The following is a 25,815-nucleotide window of genomic DNA, read 5'->3' on the forward strand; positions in this document are numbered from 1 at the left end:
TCAGCTGACCATGGGGTGGCACATTTTAATGTTTATAATGAACAGTGGTTTCTCAGGGTCTCAGAGGGATTGTCCAAGGCACATAGGGTATCTATACATATGCTCCAGGATGGAGAGGGGACGCTTTAATTAGAGCAGCTCCAAGAGCTGCTTTAATTAAAGTGCCCACAGTGTCATATGTATTCGGCCTCCCGCTCTTCAAAAAGGTGGCAGGGGTGCTTGAACTGAAGCTTGTTCAATGAGTGAGCACAGGTGAGCTCTGCCCATGCCCTCTGGCCAGATCCCGGGACCTAGTGTGCAGGCAGCTCCCCACACACAATATACAAGAGTAAGACTTTATTTGGTTTACCTCTATATACACTACTCAAACCCATAAATTGGGACAATTTTTTTAAAAACGTTATAATGTTTGATTTTTTTTTTTCTTCAATATACGATTTGGTTTTTAACTTATAATTTGCTAAAATCATATTTTGTGAAAGATTTGGTGTGCAGGACTTGCCAGCTCACCAAAACTCATCGAGTGGCTGTCCAGCCAAAATAATGAGCCCACCCCTGTGTTCATTTTTCTCATGCACTCCTTGCTGCTTACCCTTTGGCACGGTTTCTGGCTGTGCTTTTCCTTTGTCTCTTGGGGTGGGTCCCTTAAAGCCTGCGACAGGTGACAGGCAAGTTGTGTGGCCGAGACCGAGTTTTCTCGCCTCGTTTCCAGACCAACCTAGGCAAGGAAGTTCTCTGCCAAAATGAAGATTTGGAGCATGAACTGCCAATTTGTTTCCAGTAGGAAAACATACAGACGCATGAAACTTTTTAGATGTTTAAAAAAAAAAAGGGTTTCTATTGAGTAACGGTTCACTTTTTTTTCTTTGGTATTCAAGAAAAGAAACTTTTGATATTGATGATGCCACGTGTAAACTTTGCGGTGGTTATCTCCATCATAGGGTTAAAGTCACTGGAATTGGAAAGAACTCTTCTTGGAGCATTCATTGAGCAGGGATCAAATAGGTGTTACTTTGAGTGTGTTTCTGTGACTTTTATATGGATGATGGCCACTGACTATATTCCCTTCTTGTCTTAAGTTAGTCATTATTTTGCAGTTAAATCCTTCAATATAGCTCCAGTACTGCTGAGACGGTACAAGTAAATCCGTTTCAGGCCAGAAACTGTGTTGATCTTTCTCCATCTTTCATCTAGACTAGATCATAGATTCCCTTCAACAGTACTTCCCTTCTATGATTTGTGTGGTGCAAAAGATTGCTGGGTGTGTAGCGAAGGGCTTACATGGTGGCAGTTCAGAGTATTGGCAGATGTTTGGCAAATTTTTTCTAGAAAACTCCTCAATTGGGTTCTGCAAACAAAATGCCCAGCACTGGAAGGGATGGCCTGCGGTAACTAAAAATCATGAGATTTAGGGGAAAATCAAGAATCTTTCATGTCTTAGGCTTTTAGCATAAAGCTCGTCTTGAATAGAAACTTGAAAGTAACTATGATGATCTATTGAGGTCCCTTCCAACCCTAGCATCTATGAATCTATAGTGAAAATAAGCAAAGAGGTACTTTTACATCATTGATGCTATGTAGGATGTGAAAGAATATTGTGTGGTTAGAAGCTCAAGTTATGACTATATTTTTAGCATTTTTTTTCCTCTTGCTTTTTTTAACTGGGACGCTCCTAGCTGGAGCCTGACACATCCTGGGAGTGAAATGTGAATCGGAAAGGGATTTGTAGTCCTGGAAGTTAAGAATTGCTATTCCTAAGATTTAGCAGTAGGCAACCATCGATCGTTCTAGGTCATGGTGTATGGATGAGAGGTCGCCAGGCCCTTCGTGTATGCCTACACAGGAGTGTGAGGGAGTGAAGGCTGCCCAGACCTTCCCCTTTAGACCATTGAGACAATATCCGAAGGCCAGACAGAGAGCAGACATTGGGTGCCTTGATGGCTGTAGTTATATGCGTGTCCGGGAATCGTACCCTGGTCTTGTACACAGCAGACAAGGATTCTGCCACTGAGATAATACACGTTTAAAAACAAGTAAATGGTTTTTGAGGTGGGAGGGGTGGGTTACATTCTGTTTCTCAAAAGAAAAAAAATCTCCCCTTTGCAAGCAAATATAGTTTGACTCCTGGTATGAGTGGTGACAGTGTTTCAAGGCTACAAGCAGATGCCTAATGACATCAGAAGAGGTGCGAGTGGACTGCAGGCTGTTTCCTGCTGCACAAACAGCCAGTGCATCTGGCTTTTTGTGACATACGTGGCCTCTTATAATGCGTAGTCTATTGGAAGCTCTTGGCAACTAGTGCCACATAAACACTTATCCTATTTTAAAGTATCACCCTCCATTGAACGTGAAGGTAATGTGATGCTGGCTATTTCCGAAGAGAGAGCATCTCTGCTACTTGCTTGCCGAGAGGACACCTTCATGTCATCTCTGAAAAGCAGGCATTTGGGGCATTTTGTTACTGGTTTCCGATACGATCTTCCACCTCGCTCTTCTGGAACGGCTACTGCAAACCACGTCTTGAAAGCATGTGGATAGAGAGAGGATATTTGAGTGTCCAAGAGGCATAAGGCTGGGTAGCAGAAAACCCCTGCAACCCCCATTTGGACTTTGTATAGTTTTGAAGAAGTTCCCGCATTGTGAAGTTACTGCCTCATGCTCAGTTTCTTTAAACGTTTGTACAGCGCTCTGAATAGAGCTAGTTGGGAATCTAGCAGTGAAGTACTACTGCCTTTCTTTTAGAAAATGAAGATTCCTCAAAACGGAACTATTTTTAATGGCAATGCTTTTGTTTCCTTGGAAGTCTTAGGTTGGGTGCAGGGGGAAAAGAGTTGTGTAGCTATTTCTTCTCAAAACCAGACTAGGGAGTTGGACGTGTGTCTTCTACATCCCAACCAGGTGGACTGTTCCCCAAGCTACTGGCTATGGTGGTATGGGTCTCTGTGAAGTCTCTCCTTTTGGGAACTGCTTCACTTCATATAAATTACAGGTGAGTGCCCTAACCATTGGGCTATAGCCAGATATGGGAAGACCTGGTTGCACCTTGCCCCAGTGAATTATTTTGACAAAGTGGAATGGTACAAATGGGGAAGATTTTGAGATCTGCCCTGGGCTAGAAAAAAAAAAATTAACCCAGTGGTTAGCGCAGAGTGAGAACTCTGACCCCTCCCGTCTTCAAGGTGAGTGCTTAACTACCAGCCTATCGGTTACTGGGCCAGTAAGGATTATCTTGTTTGGTGAGGCTGGGGGTGGGGGGTCCTCCAAAATCTTTGGGAGGTCTTGGGTTTGTCTCGATGCAGAATAGGAAAATATTTCAAATCTCCAGTTTTTGCAGAAGTAGAAACTTTTTTTCCAACCTAACTCTTAACTCCAAAAAAAATACATTCTCACTCCTGATAGAGACCCTTGGTGGCTGCTGCTGCAGTCATTATGCTGCTCAGTTAGTTGTGGCATTTATGGCATTATCTTATTTGCTGTAAAGGTGGCTTGTGACCAGTTTTAACCCTCCTGTCACTCTTTAGCAGCCTCTTCCTTGTTAGTATTTCTGCATCAATTTGTTTTCCAGATTGTCGAATAATTCTCAAGTAAACTTGTCAAGTAAGAAATTTAATTTTCCATAAACTCTCTTCTAGTCTTGAACAAAGATAAACTATATTTAGGTCTCTAAAGTGTTTTCTTAACTTTCTGCTGCCTCAATCTGAAACTTCTTCTAAAACTCTTATCTGTTACTGCCAGAAACCTGAATGGCATCCGGGTTTTATCATTTTCTGCTGACTTTTTACTAACTAAACTCGATGTGAAGTCACAATGTTACACTTGCATGACAAGACATTGGAGCTAGCAAGAGCAAAAGGGTCTTCTTTTGTACTAGAAGTAAAATGGTTTTATTTTTCAGCCTTATAAACCGTCTGACATGTTATGTTGCAGGCTGGTTACTTGGTGAAATATGAGACTGCTTTATCTTATATCTGCCATTGCAGATCTATGCTGTAGGAATCTTGTACACTACTCCAAAAGCCAAGGAAGTTTTCAGACCTGTGTAATCCATAGGCACCTCCTCTTGGAGTGAGAGGCATTGGAGCCTTTATCCCTTAACCATTCCTTATTCCTCTTTCCAGTGGTCCAAGACATCTCCTCGAGTAGCATTAGGATTTAGGAGACTCCACTCCAGTGATTAGTCTCAGCCGGGATGCAGTGGTGTGGTTACGCCACTATTGCAGCAGCCAGGTAAAAATGCCTTGCACACCAGGAAGGGCTGTGGCATGTGTGCTCTCCTCGCCCCTTCACCTCCCCACGCTCTTCCACCTGCCTCCTGCATCTGTTTTCAAGAGACATGATGCAGGGTCGGACCAAGAAAGGGCTGGTTCCACTGCCTGTTTTAGGATCACTGGAGGACCTTATTGAGGCAGGAGGGCACGTACCTACTGCAGCCCTTCCCGGCCTGGCTGTGCAGCAGATGCTCGGGGCAGTTTTACCTGCTAGCAGTTGCACCCAGCTGAGAACCACTAAGGTATGCTGAGGCAGCACCACCCAGTGGGTCTCAACCAGGGATGCCACCACGCTCAAAAAATTTGTGGAGGGGCGTCCTGACTCTAAAGAGGCTGCAAACCTCTGGATTAAATCCATAACATTTATTCTTGGTTGCAAAAGGGCTTCTCTACTCCACTGGACCAAGATCAGGGGTCCATGATGAAGAGCTGGTAATCATGCCCTATGAAATGTCCATTTCAAGCCTTATGTGAAGTGTTCAGGTGAGAGGCGCTCATGGGAGAACTGTCGGGGCATATTTACACTAGTGCTGATACCTTTGTCCCTCTGGGTTGACTGTTTGTTTGCCTCTCCCAGCACTACCTCCTTCCTGTCCTCCCGCTCCCTTTTTCTTATAGTCCAGTCAGTCTCTCTGTTTGATAGACTGCTCTGTGCATATCTTTTTCATAGCATCTGACCAAGTGAAGGCTCATGAAAGCTTATGCATCTCTGATACAGTTAGTCTGCAAGGTGCACGTCTGCCCTGCCTTCTGCCTGATTTCAGGCTAACAACTGATTACCTCTCTCTGCTCATGGGTGATAAAATAGTTCTGCAGACTCTACAGAGAAAATTTTGACTTGTGGAAATGAACCTTTCTTGGCTGTAAGAGGTGCTACCAATTTGATGTAAAGTATCAGGAGACTTGGAAATCCTTGAATTTTTATTATCCTAGGTCACTTATACGTGTGCAGACTGGGGATGGGGGCGTTTTAATCAGAGCAGCTCCTGAGAGCCACTCTAATTAAAACGCTCGCAGTGTCTCTTGCTTTCAGTGCCCTGGATTTCAAAACGGTGGGGGTTCATCGTTCAGCAGGCATTAGTTAGCACAACTCCACTGTCACTTTGAAAAGGCGGGATGCTGAATACATGAGAAGCTGTGGCATGCTGGAGCATTCTGATTTACAACTCTGCTGCAGACTCAGTTAATCGCGAATTAATCAGAGCCTGTCGGTTGGACCATGTGGGAAAGCGTCCTTGGATCCCGTATCTGCCAGTGAAGGGAGATCTTTTAGATTGGATCACAGTTAATTCAATTCTAGGAGCCTCTTTCTGCAAGCTGAGCTGTTGAATCCTCTAAGGATCAAAACTGGTTTCCGTTTCCTTGAAAATAAGGTGACCGAGGCCTGCGGAGGAACCCAACTCCGGGTACCAGAACCCCACTTCCACTTACGCTGGCTTTTGCAATGCTACACCGGTTCGGATCTTGCCCTGCCCAGCTGGCTTGTTTAAATCCTAAAAATCCCTGAAGTGGCAGCATGCTCTTGTATCGGAGACAGCTGGTCACTTCTTGGGGGCCTTTAAAATTTGTATTCTCATTCGGGACTTGGTTTTTAAGGCCTTTGTATGCCTTATGGAAAAAATCTTTCTGAGCAAATAGTTGGTTCACAGCCTGAATTCCTCACTCCTCAGATCTGTTGTTTTTAGTTACCGTTGAGGTTTGGTTTTTGGGGGTTTTTTTTCCTCCTCTGGCATGGTCCTATCTGTTGGGCAGCTGTCTTGTACAGTCCTTCTGGTCTTTCTGAGCACTTATTTAATTAAAGAAGATTTTTCTCCCTAGGGATTCAGGGCCGCATGAGGAGGTGACTTGTGGCTTCCCTTTGACAGCAAATAATGATGATTTCTTGCAGTAGGAATTAGCTCTGAGGTCTGTCTGCTAAGGTCACAGTCATCCAGGGATTTGGGTTTGCTTAGAATATTCCCTGTCTCTCTGAGAAACCTCTCTGGAAATGTTTGTTTTTAAAGGAGGACTTCTGAACCCCTTTGGAGGTGGAAAGCAGGAGTCAAGAGATGCTTAAGACACTCGAGCGTGCCCTGGGGAGTCTTGATGCATTCTCCCAGCCCTCTTTCCTTCGCTCACAGATGACTAGAGTTTAACTGCTGGGGAAACATGGCTGAAATCTTTGGACATCTCCATAACCTAAAGAAGACAAATGCTAGAGCAGAAAGGAAAGGAGCAGATTGTTTTGTTTTTTTTATGTGAGTCTCCCAGGGCCTTGCTGAAGTGTGGATTTGCCTGGCGTCTGCTCATCCTCAGCCAGATTGCAACAAAATTTCTGGATGCATTAATGGTACTGAAGGCCTTGGGTATTGTAACACATTTCCACTGAGCTTTTTGAGCCCTGAAGTTTCATCTTGGTACTTTTCCACCTGTTTGTTCAAACATTTTTGTTTAGCCCCTTTTGCTTCTTAAGTCATGGGCAGTTTTGAAAGCCTGTGCAGAAACAAAGCAAGCAAACAAGTGCCTTTTGTCCAAATTGTGTTCACATTGCTGTTTCTTGCAGCAAGATCTACCTGTGGTACACCACTTGCCAAGCAGACACAGTAATAAAATACTGCACTGTATAACTTTGCTAACCAATAGCTTGTTGCAAACAAGACTGTAACCTGCATTTCAGACTTTGGGTTTAGGTTATGGCCATTGAACTTATAAAATATGTGAGACAGGAATCAGCTGCTTTAAATAACTTTTTTTTTTTGTTCTTAACAAAAACAGTTCAAGTGTGATCCTAAGTGGCTTTTGATTCATTTTTACTAGAGCAGCTTGTTAAACTTTCCCGTGAAGCTGAATACAAACATTTTAATATAGTCTTAATACGAATATTTGACTTGTGCTTCATGCTATATGTCAGGTTTATGTAAGGGCCTGATCTGTGGGAGGGAGCTCTGTGAAACTTGCCTTTAAGTGTACAGTTGAGTTGCTTGTTGGCAGGGATTCCCCCGCACCTCCTCCCCCAGAAAGGATGGTGGTAGGAGTCTGCATCCCCTGCTGTACATGTACATAAGCCAGAAATTACTTTATAAAGATAAGGGCACTGAACAGATCCCTATAGCATTTTGCTAGGAGAGCTTGACATTTTTCAAGTAAAATGAAACAAGGCCATATTAATTTGTGTTTAATCAAAATTGAGATATTCATATGTATTTTAATCAACATTTCTATATGTGCATGTGCACACCCTCCCCATTGGATTTACGTACACATGAATATGTTTTATGTGCCCATGCAATTTAAAGATGCGATGTACAAAGATGAGATGTAGAGTGTCCCAAAATGTCAGTTCTGAAACAAGTTAATAGGAATCTAATAGGAGTTCATAGGAATTATTTTCCAGGGCTTTGCAAATTTTGCTTGCCACTCTGGCCAAATCTTTGGAATACCTTGTTTGCTTGTTGCCCTAATAATCCATTTAGAAGCTGAATTAATGCTCATTGTGACCAGATCCATTGCTAATGCAATACTTTTGCAATGGAGGGTGACTATTCTGCAGTAAATGCCCTTGAGAGATGGTGCAGGCTGTTGGAAAGAGCACTGAAGTAGGAGCTAGGGATTCCTTCTCATCTCCTTTGCTTAGCAGCTGCTGGAAAGTTACCTAACCTGTTTTTTAACCCATCAGTAAAGTACGCACACTTATCTCACAGGAGTGCACAGAGGATTGTTTGCACAGCACTTGGAAGATGAAAAGGTGCTAGCATTAGTCCTTTGTATTGAAACACACTGCTGAGTAGAAAGCCTTCTTGGAAAAATCTAGCGTGGGCACTGGTAGTATCAGAGCTCTTGATGGACAGCCTTGCTTGTAAAGACAAAAGCTCATTCTCTACATTGTGTATTCCCTATTTCCTGAAGGATATTTCATCTCTGTAGTGATGACCTGATATTGCCTGCCTCTGCTCATCGGAGGCTTTCAAAGTAGTATGCAGTGTTGATTTTCCCACTTCTAAAATGGTGGCAGTCTGAAGGTATGTAGGTGAAATCACATGCTGAAGTTCGTATAGGAGGAAAACTTGGGTTTCCTAATGATTAATTCTCACAATACCTGCAACCTAACTCATGTATTAATAAAATTATTGATGAAAGGCAATTATGTAGGGTATTATTCACAATCCATTAATCATGGCTTGTATTGGAATACTTCAGCTGACTTGGAGGCCCCCTGTTCATTCACTGACAATAAGGTAGACCATTCAGGACTGCCTGTCTTTCAGCGTTTCTTCTTCCCAAAACAGTGGATGCTTTGATTTTTAATTAACGTAACATGTTTAAAAATATAGTTGTGCTCTTCTGTTGTAACAGTGCACTGTAATCATTCCCTCTGCCTTCCTAAAAACTCTCTCTGCTTTTGGTCTTGCAAGTCAAATTAACACTAAATTGCCATAATTTTGCATTCTGTCAGTGGGAAGCCATCTGACAGCAGAGTGCTGAAGGCGGCCAAGTAGAATCAAATACATCAGAACATACATTTGTCATCGAGGAGGACTTTAAAAGTGGTTTTGCTTCTCAAATCTGAGCCTGCATATCAACGCTTAATATGAGCATCAGCAAAACTGCAGTTGGGAAGAGAGAAGTCCTGGTCTTGCTGTTCTCGTGGAAGGTGCCCAGTGCTCTAGAAGGGGGAGAGGTATCTCTGAATCCTTGCCTCAGTGGTGTCCTCTTGGCTCAGTGACTCGTAGGGGCAGTAAAGCTTTAATCTTTTCAGTGGTAGCTCAGATGCGTTTCTGAATTTTTAATTCCTCCTACTCGGCTGCATACCAGTCACTCAGGCGGTGCTGAGGAGGAACTGAGTGTGCTTACTGTAGCTTTGGGTTTGTAAAAGTTGCTGGTACAGATTTCTTTGCTCTTATCAGAGCCTTATAGAGTTTACTCCATGTTTAGTATTGGGGCAGTATGAAAGGGCTGCTTTACCCTTGGAAGTTGGGGGTGGGGAAACAGTCCCTCCCAATGTTTATATAATTGACTTTTGTTAAAGGCTGATGACTTGAATTGTTCAGATTACAGTTCCAGGTTATTAAGTTTCATGTGTAAGATGTTTTTCATGTTGAACATTAGACTGCTTGGCTTGCCAAGCTTCTAAGGAGGGTTGTGACTAAGTCAACATGTGTTCTGTTTCCTACACGTAACGTTTTCCTTTACTTAATATATTCAGTATTGAGAGCAAACATGAAGTCACAATCCTAGGAGGACTCAATGAATTTGTAGTGAAGTTTTATGGACCACAAGGAAGTAAGTATATATTGTGCCTTCCATGAACCCAGCATCACAAGCTAATGCTTTATGATGGCCTCGGGAGAAACAGAAAGCGGATGACCAAGTACCACATCCCTTGTTCCTCTCTAGAGACTGGGAGTAGCTGAGAAACGTGGAAACTGGGGCAAGATGTCAGCAGCTGTCATTGTGTTTTAGGTTGCATTTTGTCCTCAGTCTTTCATCCCCTTCCTCCCCATGGATAGCGAGGGAAGGTGGGGGAAGGAACCAAATTTCAGACACTAACCCTGGATGAATGTGGCTACTCATAGCTGGATGCAGGTTGGGAGTTTGGCTGCTGTGTACAAGTCGCAGCTCTGCCTTTTGCAGGCTAAGTCTGAGGTCCTCAGTGACATTCCCCTTGGTGCTCAGCACCTCCAACTCAGGGCCTCTGAGTTTTGCATCTTCTGCCGAATGTTGTGGAGCGTTCGTAAGCCATGGTGAAGACGGAGATGGATTATTCCAAAAGATTGGACCCCTTGCTGGGTTTCTAACATGTCTGAGTTTAGTAATGCCTCTGAAGGTAAGTAGATTATTCAAAACTATCATTTGAATAGGACTTGTGGGTCCTTGGGATGAAAGCAAATGCTGTATTTAAATTCTGTTGTCTTTGTGAAGGATGTAGCCCCTTACTACTCTGGGAAGGCCTTTACTGTAGGTCTTCCTGTCAAAGTTCTCAGAGGAGGTTTGACATGGGGTCTTGTTCCAAATCCTTTTTTTCCAAGGACTTGTGTTGCTAAATGCCATCGCATTTTTCCTCTAGCCAGAGCTCTGCAGTATGTCTAATTCCCACATTTTTTTTTTGTCTCATTGCAGCACCATATGAAGGTGGAGTGTGGAAAGTTAGAGTGGACCTTCCTGATAAATACCCATTCAAATCCCCATCTATAGGTAACCAATCCACACTTCCACTCTGTCTTTCTTGTTTGTCTAATGCCATTTTGCATTCATAAATTTAATTCTACCAAGAATTCCCAAAATAAGGTTGGTGGGATTTTTGGTTTTGTTATTTTTTTTGGTGTTTTTTTTTTAAAAAACCCTTGGCAGGAAAGCAGAGATCTCCTGCGTATTTGAGCTTTCTATACAGAATATTTATAAAGCCTATAGGGAGAATGAATTTGCTGTTTAAAATACTGGATTAGGAGTTGAATTTATGGGTTCAGTTCCTGATTCGGCTCCAAAGTTTCCCTCCATGACCATGAGCAAATTTAAGCTGTGTCAGTTTTCCCATTTGTCAGGATGCAGGTACTTCACCACCTAGGAGGGGGCTGGAATGATTGGTGGATGTTCTGGGTGGCTTTTTTTTTAAGTGCTCAAAATACTATAGTGAATGAGCAGAGTGCAATGCACACATCTACCTCGATTGAATTATTCATTAACATGGACTGGGGTCTGTGTGCTTTATACTGTAATGTTCGTGTTTGGATTGACCTTGTGTTTGAAGTAAGCTGTTTAAAAATCTCTTCAGTGTCATGAAAGGAAACTAAAAATGGAGAAGATGGAACCTGCATCACCTTCCATTTACAAATAATGGGCTAGGAAACGTTCTTGTATGCCGTGAAAGAATGTAGGTCTCTGCTTATATAATCAGAATAACGATCAGCTGATGCAACTGTCATGGTGGGTGGCTGAAATAATAATTCACCTGTCCATACTGAATCAGTAAAGACCAAGGTAAGCAAAGGTTTTCATGGTAGGACACATCCTTATCATGTCTTTTAGTTCTTTAATAGTAGCAGCCAGACTTCACTGTCCTCCACCATATTCTCTGATAGTTTGGGCTAACTTGAACACAGAATTTTCTGCCTTGCTTGAAAAAAACAAACAAACCCCACAGCAAATTCAGCTGCATGATTGGGTTTCCCCACCCTTTTCTTGAGGTATGAAATAAGTGGAATGACATGGCAGCTTCCAGTTGAAAAGTATTTGTAGTTCAGTCAACTGAAGTCATCTTAAACTTTTCCATCCATCTAAAACCCCAAGTAAATATCTTGAGGAAAATCGGTATGGAAACTTGACTAAGTGGGTTGGACTAGATGGGTCCCTTCCAATACCAGTCTCCTGGTTCTAAATTGTCGAGCGTTCATTGATTACTTAAAATAGACTCTGACACTGAGCCTTCTTCCTATTTTTAAAATCTTTGTCTCTTGTGAGAACAAATTTCTCATCTCTTGTGCTAACTATTCCCTTTGGGGATGATGAAGCCGCATATGCAGTGTGTGTGATTTTTATATAAAAATCCTAACTGGGTGACCAAGATGCATGCATATCTAAACTGATCTCATTCCTGCAACCTTGCTACTTCCTTTTGCGCTCTACAGTGCTGGATCTGAAATTTTAAATTGTAAGACCTTTGTGTTGGAGACTGTGTATCCAGGAAGCACGAAGTGCTTCTGGGTGTTAGGAGATGAGAATAAATTCACAAGAACCATTGTTTCTGTGCTGTAATCTTTAGTGCGAATGTGGAGGTGGACTAACCTCAGAAAGCATCTAACCCCTGCTTGACCTAGCAAACGCTTCTTGGCTTTAAACCTTTTGTCAAAGTGCAGTAGTACTTTTTTCCTCTCACCTGATCTGCTGTTTCCCATGTTGGGAGTTGCGGCCGCTGACTTGGCAGCAAGGGCATGCATTATTCCTGTTAACCATGCTGAGTCTACACAACGCGAACCAAGCCAGGGTCTCTTCCAGGAATTGCTCACCGCAGTCCAGTGAAAGCACTGGGACTGACCAGGACTCGGTTTGCTCCTGGGGGGTGTTTAGTTCTGCTTGCGATGCAGAACCTGGTTGTAGCTCCATTGGGCTCTGTTTTGATGTCTGTATCATTTTAGTCAGCCTTCAAAGGAGACTTGCACTCATGTACCCTCTGTAAAGCTCTCTTCTTCCTTCGTAGCGTTCCTTTCACTCACTCCTTGTAGTAGAGGGTCTGTGGCCCAAATCCAGCTCCCGTTCAGGCAGGTACACAGCCTGTATGCAGCTAAAGTTGCCTACGCATTTGGCACGTGGGGACATGTACTCAGATTTTAGATCCTGCTCACGGGTGTATGCCTTGGGGGTTTTTTGCCATCTTGAGGATAAACTCAGTAGGGATCCACTCTGGTTGCCCTTTGCAGGAGTTTTACTTCCCCTAGGTAGGCATGTAAACCTTGTGCAAATCCCCAAAATGTTGGTCACAGAAAAATCATGACTAGTGACTGCAGGAAGAACCTTTTAGCTCAGTAGGTTAGCAGTTGGGGAACTTGATCCAGGCTTAAGCTGTCACCCTGTTCACTCCCAAGGGGGTTTAAACATGTCTCTTAGTGTGCTTACCACCAAGCCTTGGGCTAGGCATTGCACAGAACACCCTCGGCTTCTGTGCAACTGGCCTGGTGAGCGGGCAAGAGGGGCAGGAGATCAAACCAGAGGGAGTGTGGCCCAGTGAAGTGTTAACTGCTCTGTATAGAAGTGCTCTCAGTGCAAGTCCCTGCTCCCTGATGGGACTGAAGCTATCCTACTACTGTCTATTAAATGCCACGTGCAGATGCACCATTAGGGGCAGCCTGGGTGCCCAGTGCGAAGCTGAACACGAGAGCTAGTCTCAGAGACCCAATGAGCTGATTTCTCATCGGCCGCTCTGCCCAAGGACTTCTGGAGATGGATGGGGAATGGTATTGGGACTGGCTGGTCCAGGGGAAGATGAAGGCAGCTGCAGCAAGAAAGGTTTTCTTTTCTTTCATGTGGCTTGTCCTTTTGCTGCCCAGTCTGGGTCAGGGTAAGGCCAGGCCTCAGTGAACCCTTGGCCCTTCTGGGGACAGCAAAAGCTCCCCACAGGCACTTTTTGCTTGAGCCACATAAGTGTTGCAGGAGGGATGGGCAGTGTCAATGGAGCAGTCTGCAGTCCTCAACAGGAAGCCAGGCCTGGCTTGGAGGTGAGATGGAGAAAATCCTGCAGTGATGCACTGACCCATTGTAGCTGGTGGCTGTTGCTGTTCATTCTAGTTTCCTTGGAGCTCACAGTTAATGACACCACTCGCCCCTGCCACCTGCAGTCAGTAAGGCAGCTCTGATTCTGGACAGTGAAAGACCGTGGCTCACCTGGAAGGAGTCCTGGTTTGGTCTAATTTTATTGATCCATAGCAGAAGAAAAAGGGGAAAGATGACTTCAGTGAGAGCTCTGTTGTCCGATTCTAGGGACAGCTCTCTCCAAGAGGCAGAAGAAGCTTTCTTTGCCCAAAAAATGTAGATCCCACCACACTGGTTGCACATGCATGCAGAGTTTAAATAGGCAGCCAAAGTCGCTGGCTCATAAAATGTAACCCTTGTCTCTAACAAACGACATCTCGCATACAGAGATGTTCAGACAACAGTGCTGCTTTTGCCACTTCCCTGTGTCTTTGGTGCTCTGTACTGAAATATATCAGTCCATTTAAAAACTCTTAATGTGAACTTTGCAAAAGGGGAAGAAAAAAGTCCATTCAAGAAATTTGGTAGCTTCCTAAAGCGTATTGAAGTTCCAAAACTCTGCTCTTGATGAACGGCAGCTAGTCTTCCTTGTATGAAAAGTGGGCTCTGATGAACCCTCTCCAATCAGCTTTTATCCCAGCGTAGCATTGAATAAGATACCTAAGAACTTGACTGAGCCTGTTGTTTGGAGTGTACTTCACTTCCGTGTTTTCCTCCAAAGTCTTACTAAAATTACCGTCCCCTTTCTTACATTGGAGGCATCGGACTTATTTGTGCTGCTGCAGGGTAGGTCTTCAAGAAAAGATTTAAAATAGAGGACCTGCGTTTTTGTCATTGAAAATCCTGCGATTAGTTGTAGAAGTAGTTTTGGCTCTGCTGTGGTGCTTGATTATATTGTTTTTATCCAGTTAGGGTCTCTCATCCCCTCCCACTGCTTTTGGGTTATACAAGGCATTTTCTTCCGTCCTTTTTGTTTTTGTACATATTGCTGTACCTTGTAAAGAATGCCCTGTCCCAGAGAGAGTGCTCTGCCAATAATGTGAGGAGTGCTTCCTATTTATAGTTTATCAAGCATCCTGGGATCTTTCTACATGAAAGATGCCATCAGAATGGAGGTTCTCACTAATGTACTTACAGCTTTCATTATTTTGGCCTGTGGGTTCCTGCCACCTACTTCTGACTTTGCATATACATTGCTGCCTTTCTGCTTGTCAGATAAATCACTGAAGTTACCAGGCTCAAAATAGTCTTTAACTTTCCATGTCAGAAGAATATCCTTTCAAAGACACTGGCGTTTCATTTCTGAAGGCAGGAATATAAACTTAAATGCAGATGTGTCAGGCTGGCTCTGATCTTGATTGCAGATGTGGAGAGAAAGCAAATATTCACTCGGTCACAATTGTGGAGCCTGGAGTTGAAATCTAAGCCACTCAGTCTGGAGGGGGGCACATCTGTTCGTCTCCCAGGAAAAAATTGTCCAGTTGCCCTTTGAAACCACTACGTGCTGCTTTTAATGGTTCTGTCAGCAATTCATTTAAATTCCCCCGTTGTCTCCCAGACTTGTGCACACACTGGTTTCTTCCAACTCCCCAGTGGGTGAACTGTTTACTACTTCAAACACCCTCATGGCATTGTTTCTCTTATTCTCTTTAGAATTGGATATCTTCAGGAGAACACGCTTCTTTTTGTTCCTGCTTTTAAAAAAAATTAAATTGTTTTGCAAAAATCTAGTTGGTCTAATAAAAGATATCATCTCAACTACGAGTCCTGATTTGCTTTTAAAAGGGGAATTTCAAAGTACTTTTCACGATCCCAACCTATGCGAGTACTTTGAACAAATTAAGAACATACCAAAAGCAACAAATCTGTTCATATGCCTGCTAAAACCAGAGATTAATGGGTCTCTTCCCTTGATGCCACAGACACGCATACGGAAACCCAATGCTTGTCTTTCCTGCTCTGCTTGGATGTTAAGCAGAGTTAAAATTGGTAAAAGAAGGGGAACCCCAGGGCTCTGTACATGTGTCTAAGTATCTGAAAGCTTTCCATTTTAGTGCTAAATCTGCAGGAAAATCAGGCCAAGACACTGCAGAAATAAACTGAAAGAAAACTGCACATGAACTTCCAAAAGCCTTCCTTGCATTTCACATCCCTGCACCTTTCCCTCTGTATATTTATACATTAGATTCTTATTTCTCTTCCACATCTCTGGCTGGCATAACATATCTACAATATGTTGCATGGTTGTATTTCACCTCTCACCCCAAAGCACTTTCCAAAATGAAATGCCCGCCATGCATTGGGATCCAATGCAGCCTTTTATGGAACAAAATGTAGCAGTGACGTAAGTTTTCAGCCGCACTTTACAAGATCACCAGATCTCTCCTAGCCTGGGCTCCATTTTTCTTTTTGCTGCAACTGCTATTTTTACTTCCAGCCCCTTGCTGGATTGCCTTACATTTTGCTACTTAGGATTTCATGAGTCATTCATCACCCCAGCTCATTACAAATTTGCTCTTCCATGCCTATGATAGTCCCTATTTTAACCTATAAGCAACTTGAAGGTGTCAGTTCTTCCAAATATGTTTCCCTATGTGTAAAGGGATAGATGAGACTCGGGTCATTTTTATCCGTTCCTTTATTCTCTTGTATTGACACACACAGCTGTACAGCTTGTCTCTTGTACTCGGGGAATGGAAAACAGACTTGACAAAATATGGAAACTGTTTTCAGTACGATCTGGCACAAATTTGCAGCGTCTTCTGTGCCGGTCATTGAAGCCTGTGCGTCATCTCACAGTACCTAAGCAATCAGGTAAATTGAATTACCCAGTGTGCCCGTTCTGCAGATGTTGGATTTTCTAGAATCTGCCTTCTGCCACCACTTCATAAACAATATGTGTGAATGCCACCTTCCCCACTGCAGGAGAGAGGGGGGAAAGTCTAATGATTAATGCACAGCTAGGAGTCGGGAAGTCTTGGCTGTGACCTATAGACAGGCCACTTAACATCTATCTCAGTTTCCCTAGTCTCTTACTGCCTTGCAGTGCGGTTACAGAAGGATCCAAGGTACTGTATTAAAATGCTCTCGCTCGGCATGTTACTATAATAGACACCATCCCACAGCTATTAGTCAGGTATTTATCCCTGGAGTTTGAATTAGCATTAGTATTACATAGCATCTTTCACACTTACTCTTTAAAATGTCTTGAGATCACACAGTTAGATCTTCACCACTAGCACGCATGCTCTTGCAATTCCTTTCCACTAAAAGTGAGTTGAAATATCGCCAGATGAAATCCCAGATTCCAAGTCTTTTTCCTTTGTAGCTGCTGCTCAGGTAATTCACTGCATATGGGACTATTTCTGACTTGAAACAATTCAGCACAGTGACAATTTATCCCAGATCTCCTTAAAAAGAGTCTGGGCAGAGACGTACATGAACAGGTTGTGGTGAGGTAAAGGAAAGCGAGGTTTTCAGTTAACCCCGGGGTGGCCACAAATGCTACAGGCAGCCTATGTGTGGCATGTGGCAGACCAGAGAAAGGCAGGCAACACAGGTGCAGATCAAGCAGAGTGCAGGACAACAGATTCGGTAGGGGAAGGGGACCAGAGTGATACTCAGACCATGCAGGATTGCTGTTGTGGCATGCGTGCCAAAAAAGATTGGCCCTCTCTGAGCTAACTTCCCATGTGCATGCTTTTACCCCACAAAGAACTGGATGCAAGCTGCTGACATAATTATCTAGGTAAGGAAAGAGATTAAAACGTGTAGAGCTGGCCTTGGCTTGTGAGAGGAGTGTCTCCCCGTGCAGAAAAGGAGACACAAGGCTGAACCGAAGTAGTGATGGATACAGGCTAGCTAAGCTGTTGCTGAGATAATCCAAATTCCTTTTAGCAGTGGAATTGCTTTATTCCTGGCACAGTTTGATCCCACAAGGCTGCTTCCCTGCCAGGAGAGCAGAGACAAAGCCGAAAGTTGGAACTTGTTGTCTTTGCACCCTTTTTCATCGGGCCCTGCTCTTCAGCAGGGCTAGCTGTCCTACCCCTGCTTTTGTTCAGTTGTTCTAGGCCGCAGAAAAGGCAGCTTTCCTGGGACCTCTCTCAGCCGGCCAAGGAGCTCTGCTGTACTTTGAGCCCAGATAAGCAATTGTGATGCCCTTTGAAGCGCTGCACGCTGGAATGCAGCCAGTTCCTGCCCTGAAGAGGAAATACTGACCGGGTGCATAATGTTCCCAGCTGCTACCGGCCAGCATTGTAGGCAGGTTGTGCCGTTGAGGCAGCAGAGGGGAGAGGGAACAGCATCCAGCCAATACTGCCTTTGATTCTCTACCCCCTACTCCGCTGCTTTCAAAACCAAAAGCAATTTCCTGGCCTGAGTAGGTGAATAGGAGGACCTGATGCAGGAAGCCCATTCTTTGAAGCTGGTAGTCTGATTCCACACGCTGCTTGAACACTTCAAGGGCTATTCAGGTAGGAAAGATGACTTCAAAAGAAAGGGCTGTGGTCTCCAGCCCATCAGAGAGAACCAGGACAAACGCTCTTAGAGGCAGCAACAAGTCCTAGAAGCCCTTTCTATATTATTGCTCAACTTCTAAGGAAAAATATCCTAATGAGGTTGTGTCTAACAGCAAGCAAGTACTACCAGTATTAAACACAGCATTTTTTAAAAATGATTTTTAGAAGGCATCTCTGAGTGACAACTTTTATCACGGAGAAGCTGCTGCACATTTCCCCAAAGGGAAAGAAGTTCACGGTTCTTGACAGGATGGGACCTTTAATTCAACGGCAGGGAGGTCAGAACAGTTGGAGATCCCATTCTGCACCTTCACAGCTGTTAGTATTCAAACATCTTCCTCCTGCTCTGCCATTGAGGATTTGTAGAGTCATGGCTAGGGAATGGGCAGGCTTATGACAGCAGCAACCTGTACTCGCCATGTCACGGCACCATCAAAGCTTATGTGGCTTTTCAAGATGGAAAGCGTTACCATCTGCTGTCTGCACAACATCCTGCTGCTTGGTCTGTAACTGCTTATTTGTCAGAGTTACCCCTGCTTATTTCACAGTTAACCTTCCCTAAAGGTCATTTTTCTATTTGCCCCCTGTGGACATGCTGGGTAGCAGTACAGCTCTGCTGCTAGGACTTACTATGTGGATCTGAGACGTGGACAAGATATGGGAGACACCTTAAGTCATTGCAGACGTATCATCAACTCTGCCTATGAAAGATCCTTCAAATCCAGTGGGTAGATGGATGCACCAATATTGTCAAAGTCTCACAAGCAACAAGGTGATGATCAACCAACATCAGCTTCACTCTCCTGGCTAAGTCATCCGGATGTCTGACTCCAGACTCCTGAAACAAGTTTATTCTCCCAGCTCAGTCAAGGTGTACGCTCAAGAGGAAAGCAGAGAAGGCGCTTCGAGGATGTCCTCGAGGCCAGCTTGAAAAAACGCAACATCGACATCAACTTACGGGAAAGTATTGTCCAGGACTACCTCAAACAGGGGAAGAGTCTGCTGCAAGGGTCTCAGTACTTTGAACCCATTTGATTAGGCATCTGGCTGGGGTTATTTGACACCTTCTCCCCCCCCCCCCTCCTCCCCCAGCACTCTCCTGCCCAGCGCAGGGGTTTGGCCTTGATCTGATGAAGTCCCTTCTGAACCTAGTATCTATGAATCTATGATGACAGCAAGAGATGGAAAAGCAGGAGCGGCAGAAATAGCATGTCACAGAATGAATCGAATCCAGAGCCACCCACTCCACACGAAAACGCATGCCCAAGTTGCAGCAGTTTGTTGTTTCCCAGATCGGCCTCATCAGCTATCTTTGGGCCCATGGGGAAGACAGTCATCCTTGTCTGCGAGTGATTACTGAAGACAAAGAGATGATTCATAAGTACATGATATTTTGCTGGCCCTTACCTCCAGAAGCTGCTGAACACTGTTCCAGACTTCTTTAAGTTGACAGGAGAGGCAAGATGTTGGACATCTCTCCACATAGTATGTGCATTTTCCTCAGGAAGGTTTCAACCCAACTGGAACCCAGTACCTAGAAGCGTAAATCTATCCATGGAGATTGAGGACATACTTTGGGGCGTGTCCATGGAGTCAGTTGTCGGAAGCTTTTCCTAACAAAGAAATCAATGTGAACAGTGGTCCACTTGAACTTTGTTGATTTGGAAGGTAGTCTGTAAAAGATGTTCACTCATAGCTCTTTTCAGTTAAAAATCAGCATTTGTAGGTCCATTAGTACTAGGGGGGCTCTATATTTGCAATCTATTTTCAAGCTTCTCTTTGAACTTCAGATGTCAGGACCCTATTTTCCTGTCACTTTGCCAAGACCCGAAATCTCCAAGAGGAAATGTCAAAGTTTAGATGCCAAGAGTGCACTAAAACCTGTCCAGTTTTTGGAATTTTACAGATTTGTACATTTATTTTGTTTGGAGCAGCCAAGGAAGAGTTGGCAGCCTTCTAAGTTACGTGCAGAAAGGAAGTCTACAGAAATACATTTCTCTGCTGAAGGTCTATCAACCAAAGCAATGGCTACTTCAGATCTTACCGCAAAGTATTTTTGCGAGGCAGTCTAAATATGCCCATTGAGCCCATCATATCAAGGTGGTTGTCACTTTCTGCTGATCACTTTCATGGATAGATCTTCTCTGTTTAGCAGGAAAAAGGGGGTCTTAGAATACAGTTCTTGAAATAGCCCGACTCGCATGCACAAGCAGCTGAAACTCAGATAGCATCCCACTTCCATCTATAATTTCAAACCAACATGGGCTTTTTTCAGTTGCTAAATGTCTAAAGCACAGTATTTGCACCATGCCATCTGATTAAACATCTATAATAAGTGTTGTACATACAAATAAGGCTTTATAATGTAGCCTGGTGCATTGTCCAAGAAAAGATGCTGTAATTTTTTGATACGGGTGTACTTGCAGAAACTAAACTGACTTCAACCTTTTGCATAACCAGTACAGTATAACCTTGATTATTCAAAACAGGGTCATGTCCTTTAATATGTATTACCCTGAAAAGTGTCTTGGTATCAGCTTATTTGGAGTGCCGCGTGACATTTTGATCAAGGCTATACTGTATTATTGAAGATCTTACTTTTAAGAACTTGGGTATGTTCTTCAAAATCAGCTGGAAAGAGCTTTAGTTTTTACAGATGTAGAGTCCCTTAAACAAATGTCATGTCAGAGGTCTCCCATTTCAACTATAATCTCTATTTGCAAGTATAGGTCAACTTGATCTTCGTATGTTATTACGTTTTTTTTCTATTGGACCAGGCCTAGGTGACCGAAATGTCTAATTTTGTTATTGGACAACAAAGGTTTGAAGGTCTTAGTCACAGATGGGGCATAAGGAAGGAGAGAGGCTGGATAGAACTGTACTTAAATGCAGATCAGCTTGGCATGTAATAAGTTGCCTTCAATTTCTCATGACTTGGCCAGTGTCTTAAAAGACTAACAAATGAGGCTCTGTAACGAATTAAGCAGCTAAAAATGATGGCGCGATGCTGTGTTTCTCCTCGTAGAACAGGAGATGAGCCATTTCCTTGGGAGAACTTGAACCTTAGGGCATCAGGAAGGAGACGGTTAGTCTTCTAGCTATGAGGCCTCAAATATTGTTTTTATAAAAGAATAAACAAGATGACCAGTGCATGTATAATACTTGAATAGACAGACTTGCTTCCTTGAGCTCTCCACAATTTTAGAATATAGCCTAAGCACCTACACATATAATGAAGTGAATGGCTTGGCAGATGTTGCATATCAGGGGTGTCAAGTATGTGATCCATGGGCCAGTTCTGACCCATGGAGCTGTGTTGTTTCATCCACAGGGCTTCTTGGAGAGGCTGCGAATTTGGGTGTGGGGCCTGCTGCCAAATACCCAGGTACAGAGTCCTGTTGGGGATATGTTTTGACAGCACTAGGGTGAGCGGTGGCTGCATTAATCCACACGGCTCCCTGACCTGGTGGGTCTGAACTTGGCCTGCAAGGAGCCCCTCAGTTCACATCCAGCCCTTGAGGGCCAAGTGAGTTTGACTGTCCAGTTAGAGAAACACTTGGCTGAGGAATCGCTCTTGCAAAAGGGCGTTTCCAGCTGCGCTGGTGGAGCCAAGGATTGAGTATGTTGGAGTATAGCAGAAAGGAGTAAAGGACTATGCTGTGACAGCTGCAGATGCTGTTGTCTTCTGCAGGAGGTGGCGATAACCACAGTACAACTCAGGTTGTGGAGTGGCAGGGCTTGAATCTTGGAGGTAGGAATAGAGAGCATGCTTCCAGAAGCTCAGCTCGCTCGTGCATCTGCATCTTATTTTTGTTGCTTCATCCTTCTCCCCACTCCTGTCATCTCTACCTAGTAAAGCCTTTTACAGTGAACCATCGTTCACTGTGGGTCTAGTCTGCGGCACAACGCAACCTTGAATTCAGGCTTGGTCTCTGATCTGTGATGACTTGGGGCATCGTTTCAATCTCACGTTGTCTGTATATATGTGAATTCTGAGCCATTGCAGGAAAAATTAAACTACACTCAGGTTTTAAATGCATGGAAAGCAATAGCGTTAACTCCATATGTCAACTCTCCTACCCCAGCTGGGATTCATTCTGTCACTCGCAAGTTGAGATCACTTCCTCTCTTGGCTGGAGATGGTGTATCAATATTTCGTGACTTTACTGAAGAGTAGCCAAACATAAGGTTATATCGAGGCACCGAGTTTGTTGAACTCAGACCGCCAACACAGTCTTGACTTGCATTACAACTTTGCGAGTATAAAACTTGTCTCTACTGAAATAGAAAATATTTTTAGCTGTCCTTTGAGGATACAATAGATATGCATCCTGTTTAAAGGGATGAAGTAAAATCAGTGCCCCAGATTTAACTATCTTCAATATCATTTGACTCTTCTTCCTATTTTTTATACATAAAGGCCTTGGTGTAACTATCTCTCTTTTTAGAGACAAGAGCAGACAAACATCTCCTTATTGCAGAAAAGGCAAGGAACATTTCCCTGGCCAGTAATATTCCCAGGGTGGCACTTGTCTCAGAGGTAATGCACAAAGCAAAGGAGGCTTTATTTTAAATTCTGGAAGATAGCAGTGTTAAAATGTCAAAAAGCTTTCGATGGAAACCCAACTCCTTAATGATATAAAAATGAAGGTAAGAAGAGCTTTTATGAAGAACATATAAAGAGCTAAAACTGTTCAGTGACAAGTTAGTAGATACACAAACAGATATTCCTCCTAGTTGAAAGGGAGATATCATTACTTTAAATTCCCTTGTATCCCTATAGCAATCCGTTATTAGGCTTTTGTAATGTTGTTGTGTTTTTTGTTGTTTTTTTTTCACTATGGTATCTTGTTTTTAATTCCAGCAGTCAGTTAGTGGAAATCTGACTTTGCTTTCGCTACTGTTTAGAGAATATGGTACACTTAAACTGTGAGGGGCAGGGACTTGCTGTTCTTCAATATCCTTATATTTTACAGCACCTAATGTAACATGCTGGTATTATAAAACAAATAGACTGAGGTGTCTCTTTTGGGGGGATAGGGATTTGGGGCAGTTTTGGTACCACCTGCACTTATCTCAAGGATGAGCCTAACCCAATGATTCTCCCTCTGGGTGCCACAGCAGCCTGGCATGCCTTAATCCTTTCAGGAGTGCCATTGGGGGCCGCACAGTGATGTGCAAACACGATGCACAAGATTCTGGGTGATTCACACCTGGACATTTCAAATAGAAACCCATAGTGTGGAAACCAGACCCCAACAGCTCAGAATTTCTGATTCCTTTGCAGCAGAATTGCTCTGTTGGGTTGGTTGGGTTTTTTTCTGTAGTCAAAAAATGAGTGAGAAGGTAAGAGGGGTTTTTCGAGGAGTGCCATGAGTGTAAAAATATTGAGAGCCACTGGTTTAAGCTAACCTCAGTCAGCTGCCTGAAGAACATGGCTTACCTGTAGCTGCTGCTCATGGATACGGACATAAGCAGGTTGCAGGTTAGTTTGATACTGTGACTGTCTAAACCACAGGGTCTTTCAATATGCTCGTTTCCAAGCCGGAAAAAAAAAAAAGCATTGAACAGCAACAGGTTTTTAGCTTAGCGCCTCCCAGAGTCTTGAAACTGCAGTACTTCCCTTACTGTACTTGCTAAAGACCTGGGGTACAGTTTGTCCTGTTGCTGTTCTGTAAAACAGTTGGTAAGTGTTAGGGGCTCCCGGTGCTGCAGAAAGGTAGCTACGTGCTTAGCAAATACTACTTAATACTAAGATTGGAAGTTTATTGAATACCTTTGGTTAGGCAACATTTAAAAAAAAGAAAATTTAATCCTTGAGCAAACATTGAGCTTAAGTCTTTGTGTTTACAGTATTTGTTCTAAAACCCCTTGCAGCCTGGAGAAACAAAGAGCATGTGCTTCATGGTTCTGATGGGGAAATGGCTTTTTGAGATGATACTGGACTGCAAAATCTCAGAATACAATTGCAGCATAAACAGGAGCTTTTGATGAACGTGAAGGGAACAGCTGAGGACCCTTGGGTCAAAATGGGACTTGCACATTTTAAAGGTCACATTACTATGTATAGCTAACCTAAGGCTTCCAATGAACCTTATTGAGATGAGGGCTTACTAGGTAAATAGCCTGCCTCCTTTTCTGTAAACCCCGTTCAGTGCCTTCTTTCTAATATTTACCAATGTGCATCTCTTTACAGGATTCATGAATAAAATTTTCCATCCCAACATCGACGAAGCGTAAGTAAATCCTTGTTGTGTGGTATAATAATTAAGGATATTATCAGATTGTAGCAGTATTATGCTTTTCATAAGAGCTAAAGCAGCTTTTTTTTCTCTCTTTTTAAGTGTGCTAATAGGTAGGGTTGGATAAAGCTTTCATCTAATCCAGTACTGACAGTCCAGGCTAAGAACCTGATGTGAATGGACAGTGTGTCATGTAACTAACCCCTTGGTAAACATCCAGGTCGAACTGATGCTGTAGGCAGGAGTGTATGGGGATACGTGATGCAGAAATCGTCTTTGCTTGTGGCCTGTATGCAGACAACATTGGCTGCTCTTTTAAAATAAATGAGCTGCCTCTTCTAGCTGGAAGCATCCAGGCTTGCTAATCCTGCTTTTCACAGGTACGACATGGGCTTTCTCCAGAGCAAGGAGAACATTGGCAAAGCCTACTGGCCTCTCTGTATTAATCAGCATTAGCATACAACCTCATTTATAATATATAACTAGAAACCCTCATTGGGTCACTTCATTTGCCCATTGAATGAAGCCCTGCCGTCCTTTTTCAGACTGACTCGCTAGTGAGATTCCTTGCTTGTCAAAGGTCAGGTCTGCGTACTTGGTATAAAAGCTCACCTATTTACTATGGCTGCTGATCCAGTCCCATCTATAGTTTAACACAGCCTGCCGTAAGAGTTGGCCAAGGTGGAAATCAAAACCTGTGTTTAAACTTGGAAGTGTTTATCTAACTTGCAGATGTTTTCAATTCTGCTCTTTCTTTCCATCTGTTTCAGGTCAGGAACGGTATGTCTAGATGTAATTAATCAGACTTGGACAGCTCTCTACGGTGAGTGTTGGCAGTGTTTCCTTCTGTTTATTTGGTGGGAGTATACTTTATTTGTCTTAGTACCTCAGTGCAGTTTGGAGGTGTTCAGTGCTGGGTGTCTCTTGGAAAGCTGGAGCCAAATTGTAGATTGTTCTCTGAACAGCTGCAGAAGTTTGATTATTGTTTGCATGGCAACTTTCATCCCAAAATGCTAAAGTATTCTGTACATGTCACACAGGAATTGCCCCAGCCACCTCTGTACTAGGTAGCAGCGCTTCAGCAGCACATGGCAGCATTTTCAGTAGGAATGCCACCCCGTTTCACTTGAGAACCTAGAGCAGGAACCTAAGTAACTGGATTGCAGTTCTGCTAACTAAAATTCAGTCAGTGTTGAAGGTGTTCGTTGACTGTCAGGACTGTGAAGCAGCTTCTACAGGAAAAGGCATTGGAAACCATCTTCTCTGAGCATCGCTGTGAAATGCATGCGCCACTTGCTGCGGAGATATGTTTTCCAAGTAGGTCTTTCACCCAGTTCTGGCTGGACATGACCTGCTTATCTTCAGAGGCCATAAGTATCAGCTTGTAGTGATAAAGATCGAAGAAAATTTTCAGTTCTCATGAGATTCTGAAGCTGTTGAGACCGTAAGCGGTTACTGCAGGCAGCCTTGACAAGATGGAGTTTCCTGACAAAAATACTGACACTTGGTGTGGGGTTGATAGGATAGAGACGGTCAAATAAGAGTTCAAATCTAAACTCTCTCTCTTTC

At 43.5% G+C, this 25,815-nt stretch overlaps 1 protein-coding gene across 4 annotated transcripts in view; it reads left to right on the forward strand.

Annotated features, from left to right (window-relative positions):
- UBE2H (ubiquitin conjugating enzyme E2 H) overlaps positions 1-25,815 on the forward strand; it is a 69,540-nt gene that overhangs the window by 24,440 nt on the left and 19,285 nt on the right. For 2 of the 4 annotated variants that reach the window (XR_002102628.1, XM_019543814.1), the window contains exons 2-5: positions 9,451-9,527; positions 10,365-10,439; positions 24,201-24,240; positions 25,017-25,069. Coding sequence is in view for 3 of the 4 variants with exons in the window: in XM_019543814.1 (XP_019399359.1) it covers positions 9,451-9,527; positions 10,365-10,439; positions 24,201-24,240; positions 25,017-25,069 (245 nt within the window). In the remaining variant the exon portion in view is untranslated. The remainder of the gene's footprint in view (positions 1-9,450; positions 9,528-10,364; positions 10,440-24,200; positions 24,241-25,016; positions 25,070-25,815) is intronic. The other 2 variants (XM_019543815.1, XM_019543817.1) reach the window with 2 other exon arrangements.

This window comes from Crocodylus porosus, unplaced genomic scaffold, assembly GCF_001723895.1.
Source record: "Crocodylus porosus isolate Cpor-Errol unplaced genomic scaffold, CroPor_comp1, whole genome shotgun sequence".
NCBI lineage: Eukaryota > Metazoa > Chordata > Crocodylia > Crocodylidae > Crocodylus > Crocodylus porosus.